General features: G+C 54.6%; 2 protein-coding genes across 2 annotated transcripts in view; both read right to left on the bottom strand.

Moving 5' to 3' along the window:
• The window catches only part of KIF18B (kinesin family member 18B), a 37,182-nt gene extending 36,914 nt beyond the window's left edge, over positions 1-268 (bottom strand). The window contains exon 1 of the mRNA XM_084615961.1: positions 182-268. The gene's annotated coding sequence lies outside the window, so the exon portion shown is untranslated. The remainder of the gene's footprint in view (positions 1-181) is intronic.
• Positions 269-9,405: 9,137 nt separating this feature from the next.
• C1QL1 (complement C1q like 1) overlaps positions 9,406-21,817 on the bottom strand; it is a 70,870-nt gene continuing 58,458 nt past the window's right edge. Inside the window, exon 2 of the mRNA XM_084615725.1 lies at positions 9,406-10,620. Within this exon, the coding sequence (XP_084471851.1) occupies positions 10,441-10,620 (180 nt within the window). The 3' untranslated portion in view covers positions 9,406-10,440. The remainder of the gene's footprint in view (positions 10,621-21,817) is intronic.

Genomic DNA, 21,817 nt, shown 5'->3' with positions numbered 1-21,817 from the left:
CAATATACAACTCTAGGTCATGTGAAAGGGCCAAGGATTTGACAGGGCACAGGCTAGGCTGGAGCAAGGAGCTCTCAAGCTCCCCTGTTGAACTGGGTCCACTTTAAATAACCACATACAAATTCACTGGGCCAAAAAGAGAGAAGCAGCATTTCTATAGCCTGGTGATGAAGACACTCACCTGCCAAGTAGGAGACAGGATTCAAATCTTTCTTCTGAAACAGGCGGAGAGAAAATGTGAATTCATATCTCCTACCACCCATCTGTCTGTCTGAAGCACCAGGCTCCAGTGTTGTTCTCATTCACACACTGACCCAAGGACTATTTAGTATTTATACAAAGTAGAACAGCTTCAACAGGAGGGATTGAGAGTCCTTTCCCCTAACATAGCCTATAGCCATTGGTCCGGCTGCTCACCTGGGGGTGGGGGGTAGCCTCTGACGTCAAGTCCCTGCTCCAGTGTGGATTGAAATCGAGGACTTTTATGTTCTGGGCAAGCAGCTTAGCCACTGGTCTGAGGCTATAAAAGGGGTAGGGACACTCTTACTTTTCTCAAACTGGCCTTGACAAATATTTTCCCAGCCAAACCCAAGCTGGTCACATTTGCAAATTGTTTCAGGTTGACCAAAGCTGCATTTTTCAGTGAATAAATTATTTGTCTGAAAAATTTTGCCCAGCTCTACTCATGATCATGGTCCCCATGTTCTAGGTGGTGGAGACCATCAAGCGCAATGGGAATACTGGCTCTCTACCAGAGACTTTAGCCCCCTCCAGCCAGTACTATCACAGCGGGAGACTCCTCTGCGGAGGGGCAGGGGATACAGATGGAGAAGTTTCAGAGTAGCAGCCGTGTTAGTCTGTATTCGCAAAAAGAAAAGGAGGACTTGTGGCACCTTAGAGACTAACATATTTATTTGAGCATAAGCTTTCGTGAGCTACAGCTCACTTCATCGGATGCATGCAGTGGAAAATACAGTGGGGAGATTTATATACACAGAACATGAAACAATGGGTGTTACCATACACACGGTAAAGAAAGTGATCACTTAAGGTGAGCTATTACCAGCAGGAGAGTGGGGAGGGGGGGCGGGGGGGACGGGAGGGACCTTTTGTAGTGATAATCAAGGTGGGCCATTTCCAGCAGTTGACAAGAACGTCTGAGGAACAGTGGCTGGAGGGGGGGAATAAACAAGGGGAAATAGAAGTGTCTTTTTGGCAACATCTGTAGCCTAGCACTGCTTTTAACATGCTCCCGCTGTGTGTGCCTCTCTCATTATCACCTCCCGGGGAGAGTTAAAGGTTTGATACCTGCCAGTGAGATTAGAGCAGCTCACACCTCAGATTCCAGAGCTTCAAAATATTCCTTCTCATTGCCGGGGGAAAGAGCCCTGAAAAGGTAGCTGTGGCTGCACAGCCAGAAGAGCGAAGGATAAATTCAGAGTGGAAGGAAGGGGAGGTACAAAGTTCTGAGAGATCTGTTTGTGCAATGGCTTGTGCCGTAGCAGAGCTGTGTGTGAATCAGGCTTTGTAGTTTGAAAATGGCCTCTGATTTTGGGTCTCTTAATTTTTGAGTGCCCAGCTTGAGACTTCGTACTTGGCACAGGAATGGACAGGGCAAGGGCCAACTCCGGACCGCCCCTATTCTGGAGCCAGCTGTCAGGATGAGTGAGAGCAGCCTCAGAGGTGCTTGACCTACTCTCAGAGGCCTGTGGCTTTAAGGTTCCATTTCAGCAGCTGAGAGTAGCTGGAGTGCAGCTCCGGGGCCATGGCCCTGTGCCAGGGACCATGGTGGGAAGTGGCATAGAGCCACTGTGTCGGCTTAAGTCATGTGGGGAGCCAGATCCACTGGCTTTGTGGCCAGGCTGTAACATAGGGTATGTCTACCCTGACACCCTCCACTGGCCCAGGCCACCTGACTTGGGGTTGTGGGGCTTGGGCTAAGAGGCTGTTTCATTGTGTGTAGACGGTTGGACCTGGGCTGGAGCCTGGACTGGACCCTGCAAGGGAGAAGACTAGTGTCTGGACCCTGCAAGGGAGAAGACTAGGCATGCCAGTGCCTGTGTGAGTCCAGCTCCAGGTAATGATCTGATCCTTTGCATTCCCCTAGTGCTTTTATTCTGAAGAGGTGACATTGCTGCAAAGCCTTGGACTAAGAACTCCTCTCATCTTCCTTGTGAACTAGGGCTGTATGATCACCTTTGGTTTACAAATGGGGCACAGAGAGGGGTTATGACTTGGCCACAATGTCAGACCCAGGAATAGAACCCAGGAGTCCTGACCTCTAGGCTGCTGCTCGGTCACATGCAGCGAGCTAAACTGGGGTTAGTTTGGCTGTCACCTGAAGTTCAGAGTGCATAGCATTGGCTTCTCTGAGCAACTTGTTTGGTGAGGAGGCTGGTCGCCTGGCACTTGGAGGCGTGTTTGCGTGGCAGTGTCTGGGACCAGGGGTCACAGAACAGAACACAAGGGAAGCGAATGATCGAATGAAGCAGAAAACAGATTTGCAAGCACTGCTTGCTCCAGGCAGCAGCGTCTCACTGGGGCTGTATCCCTCCGAGCTAGTCACCAGCCCTCCATGCGACAAGCAGCACTGTGCGTGCTGGCTTCCCCGCCTCCATGGCTGATTCTGTGCTCGGGGGGTCAGGAACTCAACTCCCAAGCTCAGGGGGGAAATGAACCCACACCCCCTCGTACTGCCACACGCACCCATTTCTAAGGGTGTCTGGGGCCCATTTGGGGAAGTAAATTCATCTGAGTACAGAAGTTCTCATCATTTTGATGTCCTACTCTGTTATGGTGTGCTGCAAACCGGCTGGTGTGTTCCACCCCAGAAGTGGCTGTACTGCAGTGGAAAGGGGGGTCTACCATCTGAAAAGTGCTTCAGGATCATTTGGAATAAAAGGCACTAGGGAAATGGTGCAAGGGCTGAGGAGGGGTTACTCCTGGAGGGCTCAGGGGGTTGGAGACTGGCTCCGAAGCCAACTCCAGCACTAAGATTTGGATTTAATGGTTCAGGAACCTCACAAAGAGCCGCTAGGTCTGAGGTTACTGTTATGTGGGGCCTGGGTCCAGAGTGAGGGAGGTGCAGAGATGTCTTTACCACTGGAGCTGGTCAGAAATTTTCCCACAGAAACCTGCCGGGACCCTGGTGGGTTGCAGAGGGTCCTGGTGCTTCAGGGACAGAGCAGCCAGGCCTGGGTGTCCAGGCTCCCAGGAACTCCACGGTCCCAGCTCCTCGGCAGGGATCCTGGAGACCCTGGGAGCCCTGACTCGAACTGAGGCTGGCTCCTCGATCTGCAGCCGGGAGCAAGGAGACCCACATCTGTGGAGCTGGTAGCCTGGCGGCTCTGGGTGGGGTCCAAGGCTCTGTGCCTTTGGGGCAGGGGGCCTTCCAGACTCCAGACTGGCCTGTTGGCCGCTTGGCAGGGCTGCCCTAGAGCTGCAGACCCTGGGAGCTGCTCAGATGCTGAGTGAAACTGACATGCTGGCAGCAGTGCCGGGGAGCTAATTTCCTTTTAGAAACACACTGCGGCGACGATTCTGAAGCAAACATTTGGGGGGATTTTCTGATTCAGGAAGGAACAAGGAACATTTTTGTTTCAGTTCACATTAAACCATATTTTTAAAAATTTTTGCTTAGGTCTCCGTACTGTGATGGAGTAACCGCTGCCTGCCTCCACCACGGCCTCCGTAACCTCTGCTTGCCTCCACCACGACCTCCATAACCATGGCCTCCGTAACCTCTGCCTGCCTCCACCACGGCCTCCGTAACCTCTGCCTGCCTCCACCATGACCTCTGTAACCACTGCCTGCCTCCACCGCGACCTCCGTAACCTCTGCCTGAAACACCCAGAACCTCTGTAACCGCCACTTGCCTCCACCACGGCCTCCGTAACCTCTGCCTGAAACACCCACAACCTCTGTAACCGCCACCTGCCATCCCTTTGGCCTCCTGCAACAGCTTCACCCTATCACTGCGCCCTCCCATTGCAGCTGCCTGCTGTTACCATGGCTTCCCGGGGTGACTTGCTGCTCCCCTCCCTCCCAGCTGTTCTAGACCAGAGAGCAGAGGGTGGAGTGGGGCTGGACACAGCACAGCTGGGGAGAGGTGCCATGCAAAGTAGACGGCACCTGGGCCATTGTGCAGAGGGAGGGTGTGGCTGGTTCCTCATGCCCATCCCCTGAGGCGCTCCCAGATGTGTTGCAGGGGGCCCTCCTCCAGGCCAGCTGCTCTTCTAGCCTGAGCGCTCCAGGGATGCCAGTCGAAAGAAGCAGGCTGCTCATGTGGTTCCCTCCAGCTGCATGGCACCCAGCCAGGCTGCTCATGTGGTTCCCTCCATCACCAGCTGCATGGCACCCAGGCTGGTGCATTAGGGCCACCTGCATCCAACTGCAGCTGAGGAGCTGCTCCCTCGTCCCAGAGTGCCCCTGCTCTCGGGCTGGGCCAGGGAGGGGCAGGCAGGGGGTCACACTCCTCAGCTTCCCTGCCCCAAACCCTCCCGCGGGCAGGTGCACTGACCCTGGCCCTCCCCCCACAGCGATGCCGATGCCTGGCGAGCCGCGCAGCACGCGGGAGCGGCTGTCAGCCTGGGGTAGGTGTCAGGGAGCCGCTGAGCTGGAAGGAAGCGTCTGCCGGCCAAGTGCTTTGTGCTCACGTGCGGCTCGCAGCCCAGACAGCGGCACGCGGAGAAACCGGCACTGCCGCTGAGGCTGCCCGCAGAAGTGGGGTGGCACGGGGGAGAGGCAGAAGCGTCTGGGAGCGGCCCAGGCTAAATCAAGAGCTGTCTGTGCGTCCGTCAGCCGTGCTGAGAGCTCCTTCCACGGTTCTTCTCTCCCTCCTCCGGAGAGCCAGGTGGTGACCGCCCCGGCCTGGGCGAGAGGTTCACGCCCCCGGCTGGACTGCTGGGGCGGCACATGCAGACCAGAGCGTACTGCAGGTACCATGCTGCCCTGTGCTCGTGCAAGGCTAAAGCACTGCCCAGGCCGGGTCCTGCGGGGGTCGGGCGCCCTCAGCTCCCCTTGGCTTTGATAGACTGGGACCTCCCTGCTGACTGGCACAGTTTGAGTCCCTGTGTTTCCAAGTGCAGCCACCTCTGGGGCGGTTTCACAGTGTACAAGGGAGGGAGAACCCCATGGGGCAGGGGATGCAGGACAGGCGGGTTCCTGCTGGAATTTGGCCAGGACTCTGAGATGCCACACTCAGCTCGCGCAGCCAGCCTTGCCTCATGCCAGTGAGATGCCAATCGGGCCAGGCTCGGTAAGGGCAGCGCGCGGGTCCCTGGGAGGAGGGGTGCTAATACTGCTCAGCGCCTGGTCCGGGTCCGTTTGGGACCTTACCAACAAAGTGCTCCGGTTGCACGGAAGGGTGAGAGGAACAAGGGGGAGCTTCCCTGCTCCATGGGGCAGAGGAAAACGCCAGCGACCCCAGGAAATAAACCCCCGACCAGAGATGGGCCAGGCTCTGGAGCCAGACTTTCCCCCAGATCCCAGTTCTGTTACTGAGATCAGCATGTGCTTGGACACAGGCCTTTGTCTGACGTCCCTGCTCCTTGGAAAACGGGGCAAAGGAGTCTGCCCTCTGCAGAGCACTTTGGGAGCTGTAGCCGAGAAGGGCAGGGGTTAGGAATCGTTGTCATCGGTGCCTTTTGCCTTTCCGTAGCACCTTCTAGGGTCTTGGTGTGAGGCTCACACCCGGCGGAAAATGGAGGCCCAGAGCTGGGAAGGGCCCTGCCTGCAGCCACGCAGCGAGCCCAGCACAGAAGTCAGGGCTCCAGCTCACAGTCCTGTGCGTTGGCCGGGAGAGCCTGCTTGCCTGTCAGCACAGTCCCATCATGTCCCATCAATTTCAGCTGGAGTTGGGGGCGCTGGAAGGCTCCGAACCGGGAGCTGTTCCTAGATCCGTCAGGGTTGCCGACGAGCTGTCTGTCTGTCTGTCTGCAGTTGTCACCAGGATCACAGGATTGTATCAGGCAGCCTCAGTCCAAGGCAGGTCTGTTGGGTACCTCTTCTGTTGCTCTTGCTGAAGAGTCTAGCCCAGGTGGGTTGGGAGGGTGAAGCATTGCTGGCAAGTCTGTCCCCTGACAGCTTCACCCCACCACCCAGCTTGCACCTGGCAGATTCCCATGCCCCCCGGTGCTGTTCAGGGGAGCGTTTTCAGTGTCCTGGCAACGCTGGTGGAGCCAGACTGCTGTGCCAGGAGCAGGGACACTCAGCTACACCGGGTCATTTCGGTGGGGACATGGGGCCAGCGTTGCAAAGCTGCCAATAGGGCTCTCCTGCGAGCCCTGGAGAAGGAACAGCTCCTGTGATGCTTCCTGCTCAGGGTGAGGCCTGGTGGCAGGGATCCCCCCCCTGCCCCCACCAGGGAGGGTGTACATGCCCCCTGAATTTCCACAACACCCCCCAGTGGGCAAGTAGTTCTACGCAGTGTTGCCAATTTAGTCATTGGTTTGAAATTTGAAAAAGCAAATACAGTGTATGAGAAAATACTTGTACCTCAGAAAGCAGAATGGGTTTGAAAAGTCTGAACAAAGACTAGCTTCCTCACACAGCCCTTCATTTTTCTGACAATGTCGGTGCATTCGTTTTGGCGATCTCGGCCAACCTAATATTTTCAAATTATGATTTGTAAGCAAGGTCTGAGTGAGCTGTCCCCTGACAGCCAGTGATGAGGTGTGGGGTGGGGGGAGGGAAGGCTTCAGGAACAGACTGTCTGTACGTGAACACGCCTATTCTGCCTAGGTATTCAGCAGACGGAGCTGTGATCAATTCTGGCTGGTGCTGGGTTACAAATCACTTTCGTATTGAATGAAATGCTGTTATCCTTCTTGTATGTGTAAAAGGCAGAAGGGCTGGACTTAGTGTGTCCTGATTGAAGGAGTCACCCTCTGTGCTTAATTTGTGCCAGGTCTGAGCCCTGGCACATCTAGGCTTGGTAATTCATAGCCTTGGGGCCTCTGGGCTTGCCACATCAGTTATAAAAGTACAAAAAGAAAAGGAGGACTTGTGGCACCTTAGAGACTAACACATTTATTTGAGCATGAGCTTTCGTGAGCTACAGCTCACTTCATTGGGTGCATTCAAAAGCTTATGCTCAAATAAATTGGTTAGTCTCTAAGGTGCCACAAGTCCTCCTTTTCTTTTGCAAATACAGACTAACACGGCTGCTACTCTGAAAAAAGTACAAAAGTTGCATGAGCCCAGGTATCGCTCTCATTACAAATGAAACACTGATCACCCTCAACCAAACTGCACTCACTAAGCTAGCGGTTTGGATGGCTGACCCCAGGGGAGAGAGAGAGGGTGGGGACAGGTGGTTTGCTTGGTGGTGTGGGCTCCGTCTAAGAGTCACGGGTGCCAGTGGACCTGCTCCTCTCTCCTGTTTAAAGACAGAGCTGATTAGGCTCCACTGAGAGTTTTTTGTTTTGTTGAGTGACCACTGGAGCTGAAACCACAGCTCATCAGGTCGAAGTGCTTAGACCTGCTGCCGGCCAGCGTGGATGGGGAAGACCCTGCCCAGCCTGCACTAGCCGGGAGGTTCTCCCACTGAGAGCTGTAATAGGAAGAGAGCCTGAGACAAAAGCCCCTTTCCCCCACTCTGCCTTATCTCACACCTGCTCCTTTCCCCCATACCCTCAGCTCCGGGCCTCACTCACCTTTTCGTTAGCGTTTTCCCCGCACCATCCCCTCCTGCCACAGGGGCACGGCTTGGGGGGCCTGGTGCGCTCCCCGCCACTGAGGCACGGCCCGGGGGGCCTGGCACGCTCCCCGCCACAGGGGCACGGCCCGGGGGGCCTGGCGCGCTCCCCGCCACTGAGGCACGGCCTGGGGGGCCTGGCGCTCTCCCTGCCACAGGGGCATGGCCTGGGGGGCCTTGCGCGCTCCCCGCCACTGGGGCACGGCTCGGGGGGCCTGGCGCGCTCCCCGCCACTGAGGCACGGCTCGGGGGGCCTGGCGCGCTCCCCGCCACTGAGGCACGGCTCGGGGGGCCTGGCGCGCTCCCTGCCACTGAGGCACGGCCTGGGGGGCCTGGTGCGCTCCCCGCCACAGGGGCACGGCCCGGGGGGCCTAGCACGCTCCCCCCACAGGGGCACGGCCCTGGGGGCCTGGCACGCTCCCCGCCACTGGGGCACGGCTTGGGTGGCCTGGCACACTGTCAGTACGGGCCCGGGCCCAGGAAGTGAATGATCCAACCAGCACCCCAAATACGGTGATGACTCCTGGGCATGAGCCACTTGAGGCACGTTGCGCATACGCTGAGAAGATCCTTCTTCCCTTCCCGCTCCGGCTGCTGCCTCTCCCCTCCCTTTCCATCCTCCTCCCACCCAGCTGCTCTCTCTTCCCCATCTCCCTCCCCCTCCCTCCGCTGCCTTTCCCCACCAGCTCACCCTAACATTGACGGGGTGCGGGCCAGAGCACCCTTCTGTTGCTCAGTGTGCCTGGGGAGAGGGCAGTCAGGACCCTTTCCCGGCATGTGATGCGTCCAGCAGCCTCCCCTGGGTGCCTGCCCCTGCCCCCAAGTGAACATGCCAGCTTAGTGGATGGGTGGGGGTTCATTTATTAGCTTGCTTGTTTGTTTAATTCAAGCCCATGGAGTGATACTGGACAGATGGAGGGAGGGAGGGTTGGATGGATGGACAGAAGACTGGCTGCTGGCTTGGCGGTCTTGCAGGCTAGACAGAGGGATGGATGGAGGGACGGATAGACAGAAGGGAGGCTGGCTGGAAAGAGAGATAGATGGATGGATGGCTAGAAGGATGGATGGAGGGTTGGATGGACAGAGGGCTGGTTGGCTGGATAGGGGGATGAATGGATGGAGGGACAGAGGGATGGATGGATGGATGGAGGGACAGATGGGTAGAGGGGTGGCTGACTGGACAGAAGGATGGATGGAGGGATGGAGAGACGGGTGGACAGAGGACTGGCTGGCTGGACAAAAGAATGGATGAAGGGACGGATGGACAGAGGACTGGCTGGCAGGATAGAAGGATAGAGGGATGGCGGGAGGGAGGGTTGATGGATGGATGGATGGACAGACAGATGGACAGAGGGGTGTCTGGCTGTACTGATGGATGGAGAGAGGGATGGACGGACAGAAGGATGGATGGATGGAGGGATGGGCGGAAGGCTGGCTGGCTGGAGGGATGGATAGACAGAGGACTGGATGGCTGGATAGAAGGATAGAGGGATGGAGGGCCAGAGGCCTGTCTGAGTAGCTGGACAGATGGATGGATGGACAGACAGTTGCTGATCTGACCCTGGCTCCGGGCTGTGATGGAGTTTCAGAAAGGCCGTGTCTGGCAACCCCGCACTCCCGCCTGCCCACTCCCCGCCCTGTCCCTGGGGCAGGACAGCGAAGCCAAGCCCGTGGAGAGCAGCGCATGGAAGAAGAAACCAGACTCGGGAGAGGTCACAGCTCTTATTTACCACGGATTTGCTCTGATATTGGTAAGAAAATCAATCCCTGCCCCTGCCTGACTTTCAGCCCCAGCCCCCAGCTCTGGTGTCGGGATGGGCGTCAGGGAGGGGACTGACATGGCCGGGTCCCTCGCTCCACCTGTGAGGGCTTGTGCGGAAGGGAGGCTGGGTGCACCCATGGTGGCGTTGTCTCCCCCACCCCGTTCTTCAGGGGAGGGGGCTGCAGGTCCAGCTGCCCCCCACTGCTCCCCAGGAGAGGCCCCCATATATTGGAGGCCGCATGGCTGTCAGGGGGTGGGATAGGGCTCTTGGGCCATGTGGCTGTCGGGGGATGGGACGGAGCTCATGGGGTGCCATGTGGCCATCGGGGGGGTGGAACAAGGCTCGCCAGGGGCTGCGTGGTAGTCAGGGGTAGAACGGAGCTTGTGGGCACTGTGTAACTATTGGGGGGGTGGGCTGGGGTTAATGAGGAGCTGCGTGGCCATTGCGGGGGTGAGATGGGGCTTGTGGGGGGCCACATGGTCATTGGGGGATGGGATGGGGCTCACTGGGGCCATGTGGTAGTAGGGATGGAACGGAGCTTGTGAGGGGCCGCGTGCCCATCATGGGGTGAGACAGGGCTCACGAGGGATCATGTGACCGTCTGGGGGTGAGACAAGGCTCATGGGGGGCTGCGTGGCCGTTGGGGGGTGAGACGGGGCTCACGGGGGGCCACGTGGCTGTCGGGGGCGAGACGGGGCTCATGAGGGGCCGTGTGGCAGTCAGGGAGTGAGACGGGTATCACGAGGGGTCGCGTGGCCGTCAGGTGAGATGGGGCTCATGGGGGCTGCGTAGCTGTTGGGGGAGGAAAGAAGTGAAGGGAAAGGGGCAGATGTCAGGGTCTCACTGTCGGCAGGCGGATGCCCTCCCCGGCGCTCCGTGTGGCAGGGAGGCCGGGGCCAGACCCCCGGGCCAGGCTCTAGGGATGGGCCCCGCCCCGGGGAGCCTTCCCAGTCTGCTTGGCGAGGGCGAGCGGGCGGCAGCTCAGTCCGAGTAGATGATGAAGCCCGAGAATGTGCTGTATTTGTTGTTGTTCCCCCCGTGCGCCTTGCCGCCGTCCAGTTTGATGAAGACCTCGTCGCCGGGGTCCAGGTGCAGGATGACACTGTTGCTGGCGTAGTCGTAGTTCTGGTCCGCGTCCTGCGCAATCGCACTGGCCCGCACCTGCGGGAGGAGAGAGAGCGCGGTCATCTGTCGCCCCACGGCCAGCCCCCATCCCGGCTCACTGCACCAATCGCCAGGGCTGGTCGGGGCCCAGACCCCATGCCTTGCTGCCTCCCTGACCATGAGCCAGAGGCTGGGCCCCTTCCTGCCCAGCGCAGTGTCCCCTAGTCCTGCACTGCCTGGGCCAGCTCCCCTCACTCTTCTCCTGCAAGGCTGTGACGGGGTCCACATCATGGGGAGGCTAACAGGAGAGTGGTGGCTGGAAACCTGCGGCCAGCGCAGGGCTCAGGAAGGAGTGGAGCTGAAGAACTGACGACCATGGGAACTGCTTCCTGGGGGTGGGCATGGTTTTTCCACTACCGACAATGTGCAACTCAAGACTGGATGTTTTTCTAAGAGATCTGCTCTAGGGGTTATGGCCTGGGTCCTACAGAAGGTCAGCCTGGATGATCTGGCCTTGGAATCTATGAAACTGGCAAGGGGAGGGCAAGAAAGAAAGAAAGAAAGAAAGAAAGAAAGAAAGAAAGAAAGAAAGAAAGAAAGAAAGAAAGAAAGAAAGAAGCAGCTGGAGCAGAGCGAGCAAAGGCGAGGAGAGAAAAGGCAGGATGGGGAAAGGGAAGAGGTAAAGAAGAAAGGAAAGGACTCCTTAGAAGAGCAGGTAAAGGATCAGTGCTGGGCAAGGCTAGGCAGCAAGGGAAGGGGCAGGTTATAAATTGGGAGGGAGGCACGGTGAAGGCAGACGTTTCTGGAGGTGCCATGGCTCTGAGTGCAGCATGACCCTGGCACAGACAGGAGCGGCATCATGAGGTCTCTGCTGAGAGTGCAGGGACATGCCTAGCACCCGGCAGAGAGCCTGTTCTGAGTCCAGGGAGCAAGGCTGCCAGCGCAGGAGGGGTACAAGGGCATCCCCTCCCCTGTCCAGAGCCCAGCTTCCCGAGGGGGAGGGAAGTTAAGGGGAACTCTTCTATCTGACGGTTTTATACGGCCGCCCATCACCATAGTATCTAGGTACCTTGTCCATAAAATCAATAGCATAGCAAAGCACCTCGTGGCATCTCGGGCAGCCCCTCTCTGTGCTAAGCTCTACTTGTAGGAGGGGCTGGGGGCTCGTGCAGTGGACGTGATTAACGTCCCTTTTCACTTGTTGATTGTGTTTCTGTTTCGAGCGGGGCTGGCTGGGGTGCTCTGGGGCGTCGATGCTGCGAGTGTCAGTCAGGCGGCGGGAAGGCTTTCGGTGAGACAGGCCTGGCCGGAGAGCTTGCAGCTAGGCTGCTCGGGTGATTGTTCCAGGAACTCCTAGGGGGCTCAGCCAAGAGCAGGGCCTGGCACATAGACTCGCCTAGAGACAGTCCCTGCTCCACACAGCCTGCAGGCTAACGCCGGCAAGCCAGGCCCAGGATGGACCATCAGCCCCTGTGATGGATGGAGACTGAGCCACATTTCCCTGTTGGCTACCAGCTGTTTGAAAGTCTGGCCCCTCAGGAGCTGCCCCAGGTCCCAGGGCGTGTCTGTAGCAGAGCAGAAAATTGAACCTAGATTTTCCAAGTCCCAGTTTGGGGCACAACAGTTTTGGTCTCAGAAAAGTTCCACGTAGAACTACCATCTATTCCCAGGCAAAGAGCCCACCAGGAAGGCTGAGACTGTATCCCTTGAACACGAGGTTAATACCATGTGAGAAACACGGGCAGCTGCCATGGCTCATTGATAAATAAAAACCTTTGTGCTACAGCTTGGCCCAAATAGCCTCGGGCCCTAGTTCTCATAGTTCCTTACAGCTTAACACTTCGGGGGGCATTTCTAGGAGTGCACCAAAATAAAAGTGAGGATAATTTTCAGGAATTAAAAAACCCAGCAGCACTGGAGACCAGCAGGGGCCCAACTAACATGGCAGCCTGAAGTCTGAGCTCTGAGGGGATAGCAAAGTAATCTGCTTCCATCGACCTCATGGGTGGCAGGTGAACCCCGCCTTTGGGGAGGCTAGCCCAATGGCCTTGCCCCTTCCACCTGAGGCCCTGCCCCCCGTATGCTGGAGCCCCAAGGCCCCCTCCCGTAACCAGAGGCGCCTGGAGACTCCCCCTCCATGGCTGGAGGAGCCCCAGCCTGCCCACCCCAGCCATGCTGGCTGGCCCTCCCAAGCGCCGGCCTGGCCCCTGGGCCACCCTGGGCCTCTGGCCTGATACCACCACTCCCAGGCCAGCCTGGCCTGAGTGCCACCCCATGCCGCCAACAGGCCCTAACTCCAGGCTGCTGGCTGAAGCTGAGCACCCCCGACCAGTTTAAGGGTAGATGGGGAAGGAGGGCAGGGCCTCGGGGCAGAGATTGGGCGGGTCCACGGCTTGTGTCAGGGGAGGCTTAGTCTTCAATACCCACCACCCGTGATCAACCGCTCTGAACCTCCCTCAAAACCCGAGCACAGAATTGCAGAGTCTCCAAAAAATCGGAAAATTTAAAACGATCCTTCATTCAGATGAGTGTTTTCAGCTCGCAGTGAGGAGAGGAGAGAGATCTCTCAGATGCCAAGTGAACATATGGCAAGCAAATCAGGCAGAAATGCCAGGGCTGCAGAAGTCCAAATGGCTACCAAAGGCTAGCAGACAGTGGGGAGTGATGTCGGAGTTTACGGCCATGAGAGAGGATCTGACAACCACGCTTTGGGCAGTAACGAAGGAAGTTACGGACTTGGAAGAGTGCGTCACTGAGCCTGTAGAGAATGGCCTAAGAGAAGCAAGTGAGAGAGAGCCACATGGCACTCATGGAGCAGAAGAGAGGGGTGCAGCTTAAACTGGATGATCTAGAAAACAGAGTGAGAAGGAACAGATACTCTGAAAGAAAAGGAGGACTTGTGGCACCTTAGAGACTAACCAATTTATTTGAGCATAAGCTTTCGTGAGCTACAGCTCACTTCATCGGATGCATACTGTGGAAAGTGTAGAAGGTCTTTTATACACACAACACATGAAAAAATACCTCCCCCCACCCCACTCAAAGAAATGTCTGTATACTAATGCAAGAAGTATGGGGAATAAGCAGGAAGAACTCGAAATGCTAGTAAATAAATACAACTATGACAGCATAGGGGCAATGCAGGGATAGCTCAGTGGCTTGAGCATTGGTCTGCTAAACGCAGGGTTGTGAGCTCAATCCTTGAGGGGGCCATTTAGGGCTAGAAGTGATCAGACATCTAACATAGCGAATGCCAGGGAAATGAGGTAGGATCAGATGCTAAAATAGGGAAAGAACAAGTTAAAAATGACTTAGATAAGTTAGCTGTTGTTAAGTCACCAGGGCCTGATGAAATCCATTCTAGAAGAATACTCAAGGAGATGTCTGAGCCATTAGTGTTTATTTTTGAAAAGTCATGGAAGACGGGAGAGATTCCAGAGGACTGGAAAGGGCAAATCTAGTGCCAATCTATAAAAAGAGAAATAAGGACAACCCAGGGAATTACAGACTAGTCAGCTTGACTTCTGTACCTGGAAAGATACTGGAGCAAATAATGAAGCAATCCATTTGTAAACACCTAGAAGATAATAAGGTGATAAATAACAGTCAGCATGGATTTGTCAAGAACAAATTGTGTCAAACCAACCTAATAGCTTTCTTTGACAAGGTAATAAACCTTGTGGATGGGGGGAAGCAGTAGATATGGTATATCTTGACTTTAGTAACACTTTTGAAAGGGAGCTACTGTAAGGTTTGTGCATAACTGGTTGGAAAACTGTTCCCAGAGAGTAGTTATCCATGGCTCACAGTTAAGCTGGAAGGACATAATGAGTGGGGTCCTGCAGGGATCAATTCTGAGTTCAGTTCTGTTCAATATCTTCATCAATGATTTAGATAATGGCATAGAGAGTACATTTATAAAGTTTGTGGACTATACCAATCTGGGAGGGGTTGCAAGTGCTTTGGACGACAGGATTAAAATTAAGAATGAGCTGGACAAACTGGAGAAATGGTCTGAAGTAAATAGGATGAAATTCAATAAGGGCAAATGCAAAGTACTCTACTTAGGAAGGAACAATCAGTTGCACAAAATGGGAAATGACTGCCTTGGAAGGAGTACTGCGGAAAAGGATCTGGGGGTCATAGTGGATCACAAGCTAAATATGAGTCAACAGTGTAATGCTGTTCCAAAAAAAGCAAACATCATTCTGGGATGTATTGGCAGGAGTGTTGTAAGCAAGACACGAGAAGTAATTCTTCCACTCTACTCTGCGCTGATTAGGCCTTAACTGGAGTATTGTGTCCAGTTCTAGGTGCCACATTTCAGGAAAGATGTGGACAAATTGGAGAAAGTCCAAAGAAGAGCAACAAAAATGATTAAAGGTCTAGAATACATGGCCTATGAGGGAAGACTGGAAAAAATTGGGTTTGTTTAGTCTGGAGAAGATAAGACTGAGAGGGGACATGATAACAGTTTTCAAGAACATAAAAGGTTGTTACAAGGAGGAGAGAGAAAAATTGTTCTTAACCTCTGAGGACAGGACAAGAAGCAATGGGCTTAAATTGCAGCAAGGGAAGTTTAGGTTGGACATTAGGAAAAGCTTCCTGACTGTCAGGGTTGTTAAGCACTGGAATAAATTGCCTCGGGGTCACATAGGTGATGTGTAGGGGGGGCATGTGGGGTCAAGTGCCCCCCAGATTTCTGCTTGGCCTGCCGGGGTCGGGGAGGAAGAGGGGCTCTGAACTTCTCCCATTGTGCCTGCCCCCTGGTGGGGAGTGGAAGGGGAGGGACCACTCAGGGTCGCTGCTCTGCAGCATGGGGGCTTCCTGAAAGAGACTGGCTGGGGCAGTGGCCCACCCCGTCCCCTCTCCTCCACGCCTGGTATCGGGCAGCATGAGTCATCTATGCCCAGGGAGGTTGTGGAATCTCTGTCACTGGAGATTTTTAAGAGCAGGTTAGACAAACACCTGCCAGGGATGGTCTAGATAATACTTTGTCCTGCTATGAGTGCAGGGGACTGAACTAGATGACCTCTCCAGGTCCCTTCAAGTCCTACGATTCTACAATTCTATATCTGGAAGTATCAGGCTTGCCAAAGATAAACAAAATTGATAAAGAAACTTTAGATAAAGAAATAGCAGAAGAAGAAATCTTAAAGGCAATCAGAAGTATGAAAAGTGGTAAAACTCCAGGATCTGACAGCATTCCAGCTGAGTATTACAAAGTATTTAAGGAGGTATTTGGGAATCCTTTGAAATGTACCTTCAATGCCATTCTTTTTGGGGAGGAACTTCCACAGCCTATGACAGAAACTACCGTTGTTGTTCTCCCTAACTTTGGGAATGACCCTGGAGTCATAGATTACAGGCCAGAGGGACCATTTGTTGATCATCTAGTCTGACTTCCTGTATAGTGCAATTTACCTTATTTAGCTCTGATAGGCCCATATCACTTCTGAATCTTAGCATAAAGATTTTAGCAAAAATACTAGCTAGCCAATTGCAGTCCATGTTCTCTGTTTATATAAAATCAGATCAGACCAGATTCATTAAGGACAGACAAAAATCAGACAGTACTTGAATTCATCCATAATGCCAGCTCAAAAACCCATCCATTTCTTTTGATATCGCTTGATGCACGGGAAGCTTTTGAAACCAAATGTGGAACTTTCTGTTTCAAGTCCTGTCCTATACAGACATTGGCCCCAGTCCTATACCTGGATAACTGCTCCTTACACCAGGCCAAAAGCAGCTGTGCGAGGTGGAATCACACAGTGGGACAAGGCAGGGTTGTCTATTGTCTCCTTTGCTTTTTGCACTGGCCATGCAGCATTTTGCACTGAGGATAAGGAACAATGAATCCACCACAGGAATAAAACTTGCAGAGACCATGATCAAAATGAACATTTTGTTCTATCTTTCTTGATTTAAAATCTTTTGTAACCATCCCAGATAAAATCCTAGCAGGAATACAGAGAATGTTCTTAGAATTCATATGGAATAAAAGAAGACCAAGAATGAGTGTAGATACTGTGACAATGTTCCTCCTCTGCTTTGGTGGGTCCTGTGTTTATTGGAGGATTTGCTCGCCTAAGAGGTTCATGGCAGCCCTCAGTTGGGCCACTTTCGTGGCTCAAATCTGCCGTTCACTCTGTTAGCCTCATCACTGGCTAGCATAGGGAAAAGGAAGAAGAAAAATCCCCGCAGTCTCTGCTGATCCAACTAGTGGATCGGGGAACAGGCCAGAGACCTTCCCCCCTGGTGGAACCCACAGTCCAGTTCATCTCCTCCGGTATCAAGTAGGGAATTGGGGGGATGGAGGGATGGGGGAACCCAGGCCTGCCCTCTACTCTGGGTTCCAGCCCAGGGCCCTGTGGATTGCAGCTGTCTACAGTGGCTCCTGGAACAGCTGTGTGACAGCTACAACTCCCTGGGCGACTTCCCCATGGCCTCCTCCCAACACCTTCTTTATTCTCACCACGGGACCTTCCTCCTGATGTCTGATAATACTTGTGCTTCTCAGTGTCCCAGTAGTACGCCTTCTCACTTTCAGCTTCTTGTGCCTCTTGCTCCCAGCTCCTCGCACGCACACCACAAACTGAAGTGAGCTACTTTTTAAACCCAGGTGCCCTGATTAGCCTGCCTGTCTTAATTGATTCTAGAAAGTTCCTGATTGTTCTGGAACCTTCCCTGTTACCTTACCCAGGGAAAAGGGACCTACTTAACTTGGGGTTAATATATCTGCCTTCTATCAGTCTCCTGTATTGAGGAGCAGTGGGCGCTGTCCAGGGTTCTGCCAGGGATGGTTCCCTTTGTTTGACCCTTTGACCAAACTCCTGTCCCTGTTATTTCATTAGTTGTCCCCCATACTCATTTGGTTTCCAGGTCCTGTGATCCCCCTCTTAGGCTGGGGGCAGGATCCTTTAGCAGTCCTTTCAGATGTTCTTGTCAACTGCTGGAAATGGCCCACCTTGATTATTTCTCTCCTGCTGGTAATAGCTCACCTTACCTGATCACTCTCGTTACAGTGTGTATGGTAACACCCATTGTTTCATGTTCTCTATGAATATAAATCTCCCCACTGTATTTTCCACTGAATGCATCCGATAAAGTGAGCTGTAGCTCACGAAAGCTTATGCTCAGATAAATTTGTTAGTCTCTAAGGTGCCACAAGTCCTCCTTTTCTTTTTGCGGATACAGACTAACATGGCTGCTACTCTGAAACAAGAGGAAATGAAGAATTAATCTCTCATATGCGAGTAGCTGCTCAGCTACTGAGAGCCTCCCTTGGAAAAAATAAAATAGCTCAACCACAATGATTCAAATAATACGGGAGGTGGGTGTTGTGCAAAAATTAATGCACCAATTATGTTCCCAGCAAACAGACAGAGAACAGATAGAAAAGGAGGACTTGTGGCACCTTAGAGACTAACAAATTTATTTGAGCATGAGCTTTCGTGAGCTACAGCTCACTTCATCGGATGCATGCAGTGGCATAAATAAATAATAAATAATAAATAAATTTGTTAGTCTCTAAGGTGCCACAAGTCCTCCTTTTCTTTTGCGAATACAGACTAACACGGTTGCTGCTCCGAAAAGAGAACAGATAGATAGTTAGAGATTTGATTGCATTCATGCTTTCAAAGAACCCAGCATACCTGTCCACATTTTTAAAATATTAACATTTGATAGACATGCCTGGTTTGCTAAAAGATGTGTAATCAGGGATATCAATCAATTTAATAAAACCACCAGAAACAACATGTAATGGGCAACATAAAGATGCTCACTCTCTAAGACAGTAACACCCTGTTAACCAGAGAGCTCCAGGGAGAATATTGCTGTGCATTGTTTCGCTGAACAAAAGCTCACTGTTGTAAAAGACTTAAGGGTGGCAATTCTGCAACAGAAAAGCTTCAAAAACAAGAAACTGCTGAGCTTGAATTAACATGCAAACTAGATCCCATTAACTTGGGTTTGAATAGAGACTGGGGGTGGCTGGGTCATTACACATATTGAATCTATTTCCCTAAGTTAAGTATCCTCACACCTTGTCAACTGTCTAAATGGGTCATCTTGATTATCACTGCAAAAGTTTTTTCTCCTGCTGATAATAGGTCATCTTAACTAATTAGCCTCTTACAGTTTGTATGGCAACTTCCACCTTCTCTGTATGCATATATAGATCTTCTTACTATATGGTCCATTCTATGCATCCGTGGCTGTAGCTCACGCTCTAATAAATTGGTTAGTCTCTAAGGTGCCACAAGTCCTCCTTTTCTTTTTGTGAATACAGACTAACACGGCTGCTGCTCTGAAACCTGTTGTAATTATTATGTTTTGTCTCTGGTATTTCATGGCTGGATTTTTAAACCTATTTAAACTTCCTATATAAAGACATAGTTTAAAAAAAACAACCCAGCACTGTTCCCACAGTCTAGTGCTTCGAGGAGACCTCCTCCAATTACCCTTGGAACAATTCTCTGTTGGACGTGAAAGATTGTTTGCAGACAGGAGACTGTGTTTATTTAATGACAGGTTTCAGAGTAGCAGCCGTGTTAGTCTGTATTCGCAAAAAGAAAAGGAGGACTTGTGTCGTGTGTGTGTGCACCATGTGTGGGGCGTGTGCGCCGTGTGGGGAGCGTGTGTGCGCCATTTGTGGAGCGTGTGTGCGCCATGTGTGGAGCGTGTGTGGAGCGTGTGCGCCGTGTGTGGAGCGTGTGTGCACCATGTGGGGAGTGTGTGCGCTGTGTGTGGACTGTGTGTGGACTGTGTGTGTGCCGTGTGTGGAGCGTGTGTGTGCCGTGTATGGGGCGTGTGTGCACCGTGTATGTTGCGTGTGCGCCGTGTATGGGGCGTGTGTGCGCCGTGTGTGGTGCGTGTGTGCACCGTGTGTGGGGCGTGTGTGCGCCGTGTGTGGAGCGTGTGTGTGCTGTGTGTGGTGCGTGTGTGCGCCGTGTGTGGAGCGTGTGTGAACCATGTGTGGAGCGTGTGCGCCGTGTGTGGAGCGTGTGTGCGCCGTGTGTGGGGCGTGTGTGCGCCATGTGTGGAGCGTGTGTGGAGCGTGTGTGCGCCGTGTGTGGGGCGTGTGTGCGCCGTGTGTGGAGCGTGTGTGCACTATGTGGGGAGCGTGTGTGTGCCGTGTATGGGGCGTGTGTGCACCGTGTATGTTGCGTGTGTGCCGTGTGTGGGGCGTGTGTGCGCCGTGTATGGAGCGTGTGTGCACCGTGTGTGTGCCATGTGTGGAGCGTGTGTGCGCCGTGTATGGGGCGTGTGTGCGCCGTGTGTGGTGCGTGTGTGCACCGTGTGTGGAGCGTGTGTGAACCATGTGTGGAGCGTGTGTGCGCCGTGTGTGGGGCGTGTGTGCGCCGTGTGTGGAGCGTGTGTGTGCCGTGTGTGGTGCGTGTGTGCGCCGTGTGTGGAGCGTGTGTGAACCATGTGTGGAGCGTGTGTGCGCCGTGTGTGGAGCGTGTGTGTGCCGTGTGTGGGGCGTGTGTGCGCCGTGTGTGGGGCGTGTGTGCGCCGTGTGTGGGGCGTGTGTGTGCCGTGTGTGGTGCGTGTGTGCGCCGTGTGTGGAGCATGTGTGAACCATGTGTGGAGCGTGTGTGCGCCGTGTGTGGAGCGTGTGTGTGCCGTGTACGGGGCGTGTGTGCGCCGTGTATGGGGCGTGTGTGCGCCGTGTGTGGGGCGTGTGTGCGCCGTGTGTGGAGCGTGTGTGCGCCGTGTGTGGGGCGTGTGTGTGCCGTGTGTGGAGCGTGTGTGTGCCGTGTGTGGGGCGTGTGTGCGCCGTGTGTGGGGCGTGTGTGCGCCGTGTATGGAGCGTGTGTGTGCCGTGTGTGGTGCGTGTGTGCGCCGTGTGTGGTGCGTGTGTGAACCATGTGTGGAGCGTGTGTGCGCCGTGTGTGGAGCGTGTGTGCGCCGCGTGTGGGGCGTGTGTGCGCCGTGTGTGGAGCGTGTGTGTGCCGTGTGTGGTGCGTGTGTGCGCCGTGTGTGGAGCGTGTGTGAACCATGTGTGGAGCGTGTGTGCGCCGTGTGTGGAGCGTGTGTGTGCCGTGTACGGGGCGTGTGTGCGCCGTGTATGGGGCGTGTGTGCGCCGTGTGTGGGGCGTGTGTGCGCCGTGTGTGGAGCGTGTGTGCGCCGTGTGTGGGGCGTGTGTGTGCCGTGTGTGGAGCGTGTGTGTGCCGTGTGTGGGGCGTGTGTGCGCCGTGTATGGGGCGTGTGTGTGCCGTGTGTGGAGCGTGTGTGTGCCGTGTGTGGGGCGTGTGTGCGCCGTGTGTGGGGCGTGTGTGCGCCGTGTGTGGAGCGTGTGTGTGCCGTGTATGGGGCGTGTGTGTGCCGTGTGTGGAGCGTGTGTGAACCATGTGTGGAGCGTGTGCGCCGTTTATGGGGCGTGTGTGTGCCGTGTGTGGAGCATGTGTGTGCCGTGTGTGGGGCGTGTGTGTGCCGTGTGTGGAGTGTGTGTGTGCCGTGTGTGGGGCGTGTGTGCGCCGTGTATGGGGCGTGTGTGTGCCGTGTGTGGAGCATGTGTGAACCATGTGTGGAGCGTGTGCGCCGTGTGTGGGGCGTGTGTGCGCTGTGTGTGGTGCGTGTGTGCGCCGTGTGTGGAGCGTGTGTGAACCATGTGTGGAGCGTGTGTGCTGTGTATGGGGCGTGTGTGCGCCGTGTATGGGGCGTGTGTGTGCCGTGTGGGGAGCGTGTGTGGGGCGTGTGTGCGCTGTGTGTGGTGCGTGTGTGCGCCGTGTGTGGAGCGTGTGTGAACCATGTGTGGAGCATGTGTGCTGTGTATGGGGCGTGTGTGCGCCGTGTATGGGGCGTGTGTGCCCCGTGTGGCGTGTGCGCACGAGGAGTGGGGAACTCACAGAGCTGGAGGTTTTACAGCCGGAAGGGACGGTAACGGTCCCCATGTCTCATCTCCTGAAGAGCGCAGCCCGGCGCCCTGGGGTTCCTGCAGCCAGCCCAGAGTGTCTGGTTGATTTAGAGCCTCTTAGAAAGAGACGTCCTGTCTCGGTTTCGAGGCTTCCTGGGACAGAGGATCCCCCATACCCCTGGTAGGTTGTTCCAAGGCTTACTTACCTCCCTGTTAGCAATGTGCACCTCCTGCAGGAACAAAGGGTCTCCCGTGGCCAAGAATCCAGAGGTGGTGCAGTGGACTCCAATGGCTGCTGCCACAGAGTGGCTGTCAGAGAATTTGGTGCCAGTTTGCTATGAGGACAGAGGGCCCAAGTGGAGGTCACAGGCCTGCACTAGCTGTGG

Source organism: Lepidochelys olivacea, assembly GCF_965140295.1.
Source record: "Lepidochelys olivacea isolate rLepOli2 genome assembly, chromosome: 27".
NCBI classification, from domain to species: domain Eukaryota; kingdom Metazoa; phylum Chordata; order Testudines; family Cheloniidae; genus Lepidochelys; species Lepidochelys olivacea.
Note: the sequence above shows the minus strand (reverse complement) of the source record. Positions and strands in the feature narration are given on the sequence as shown.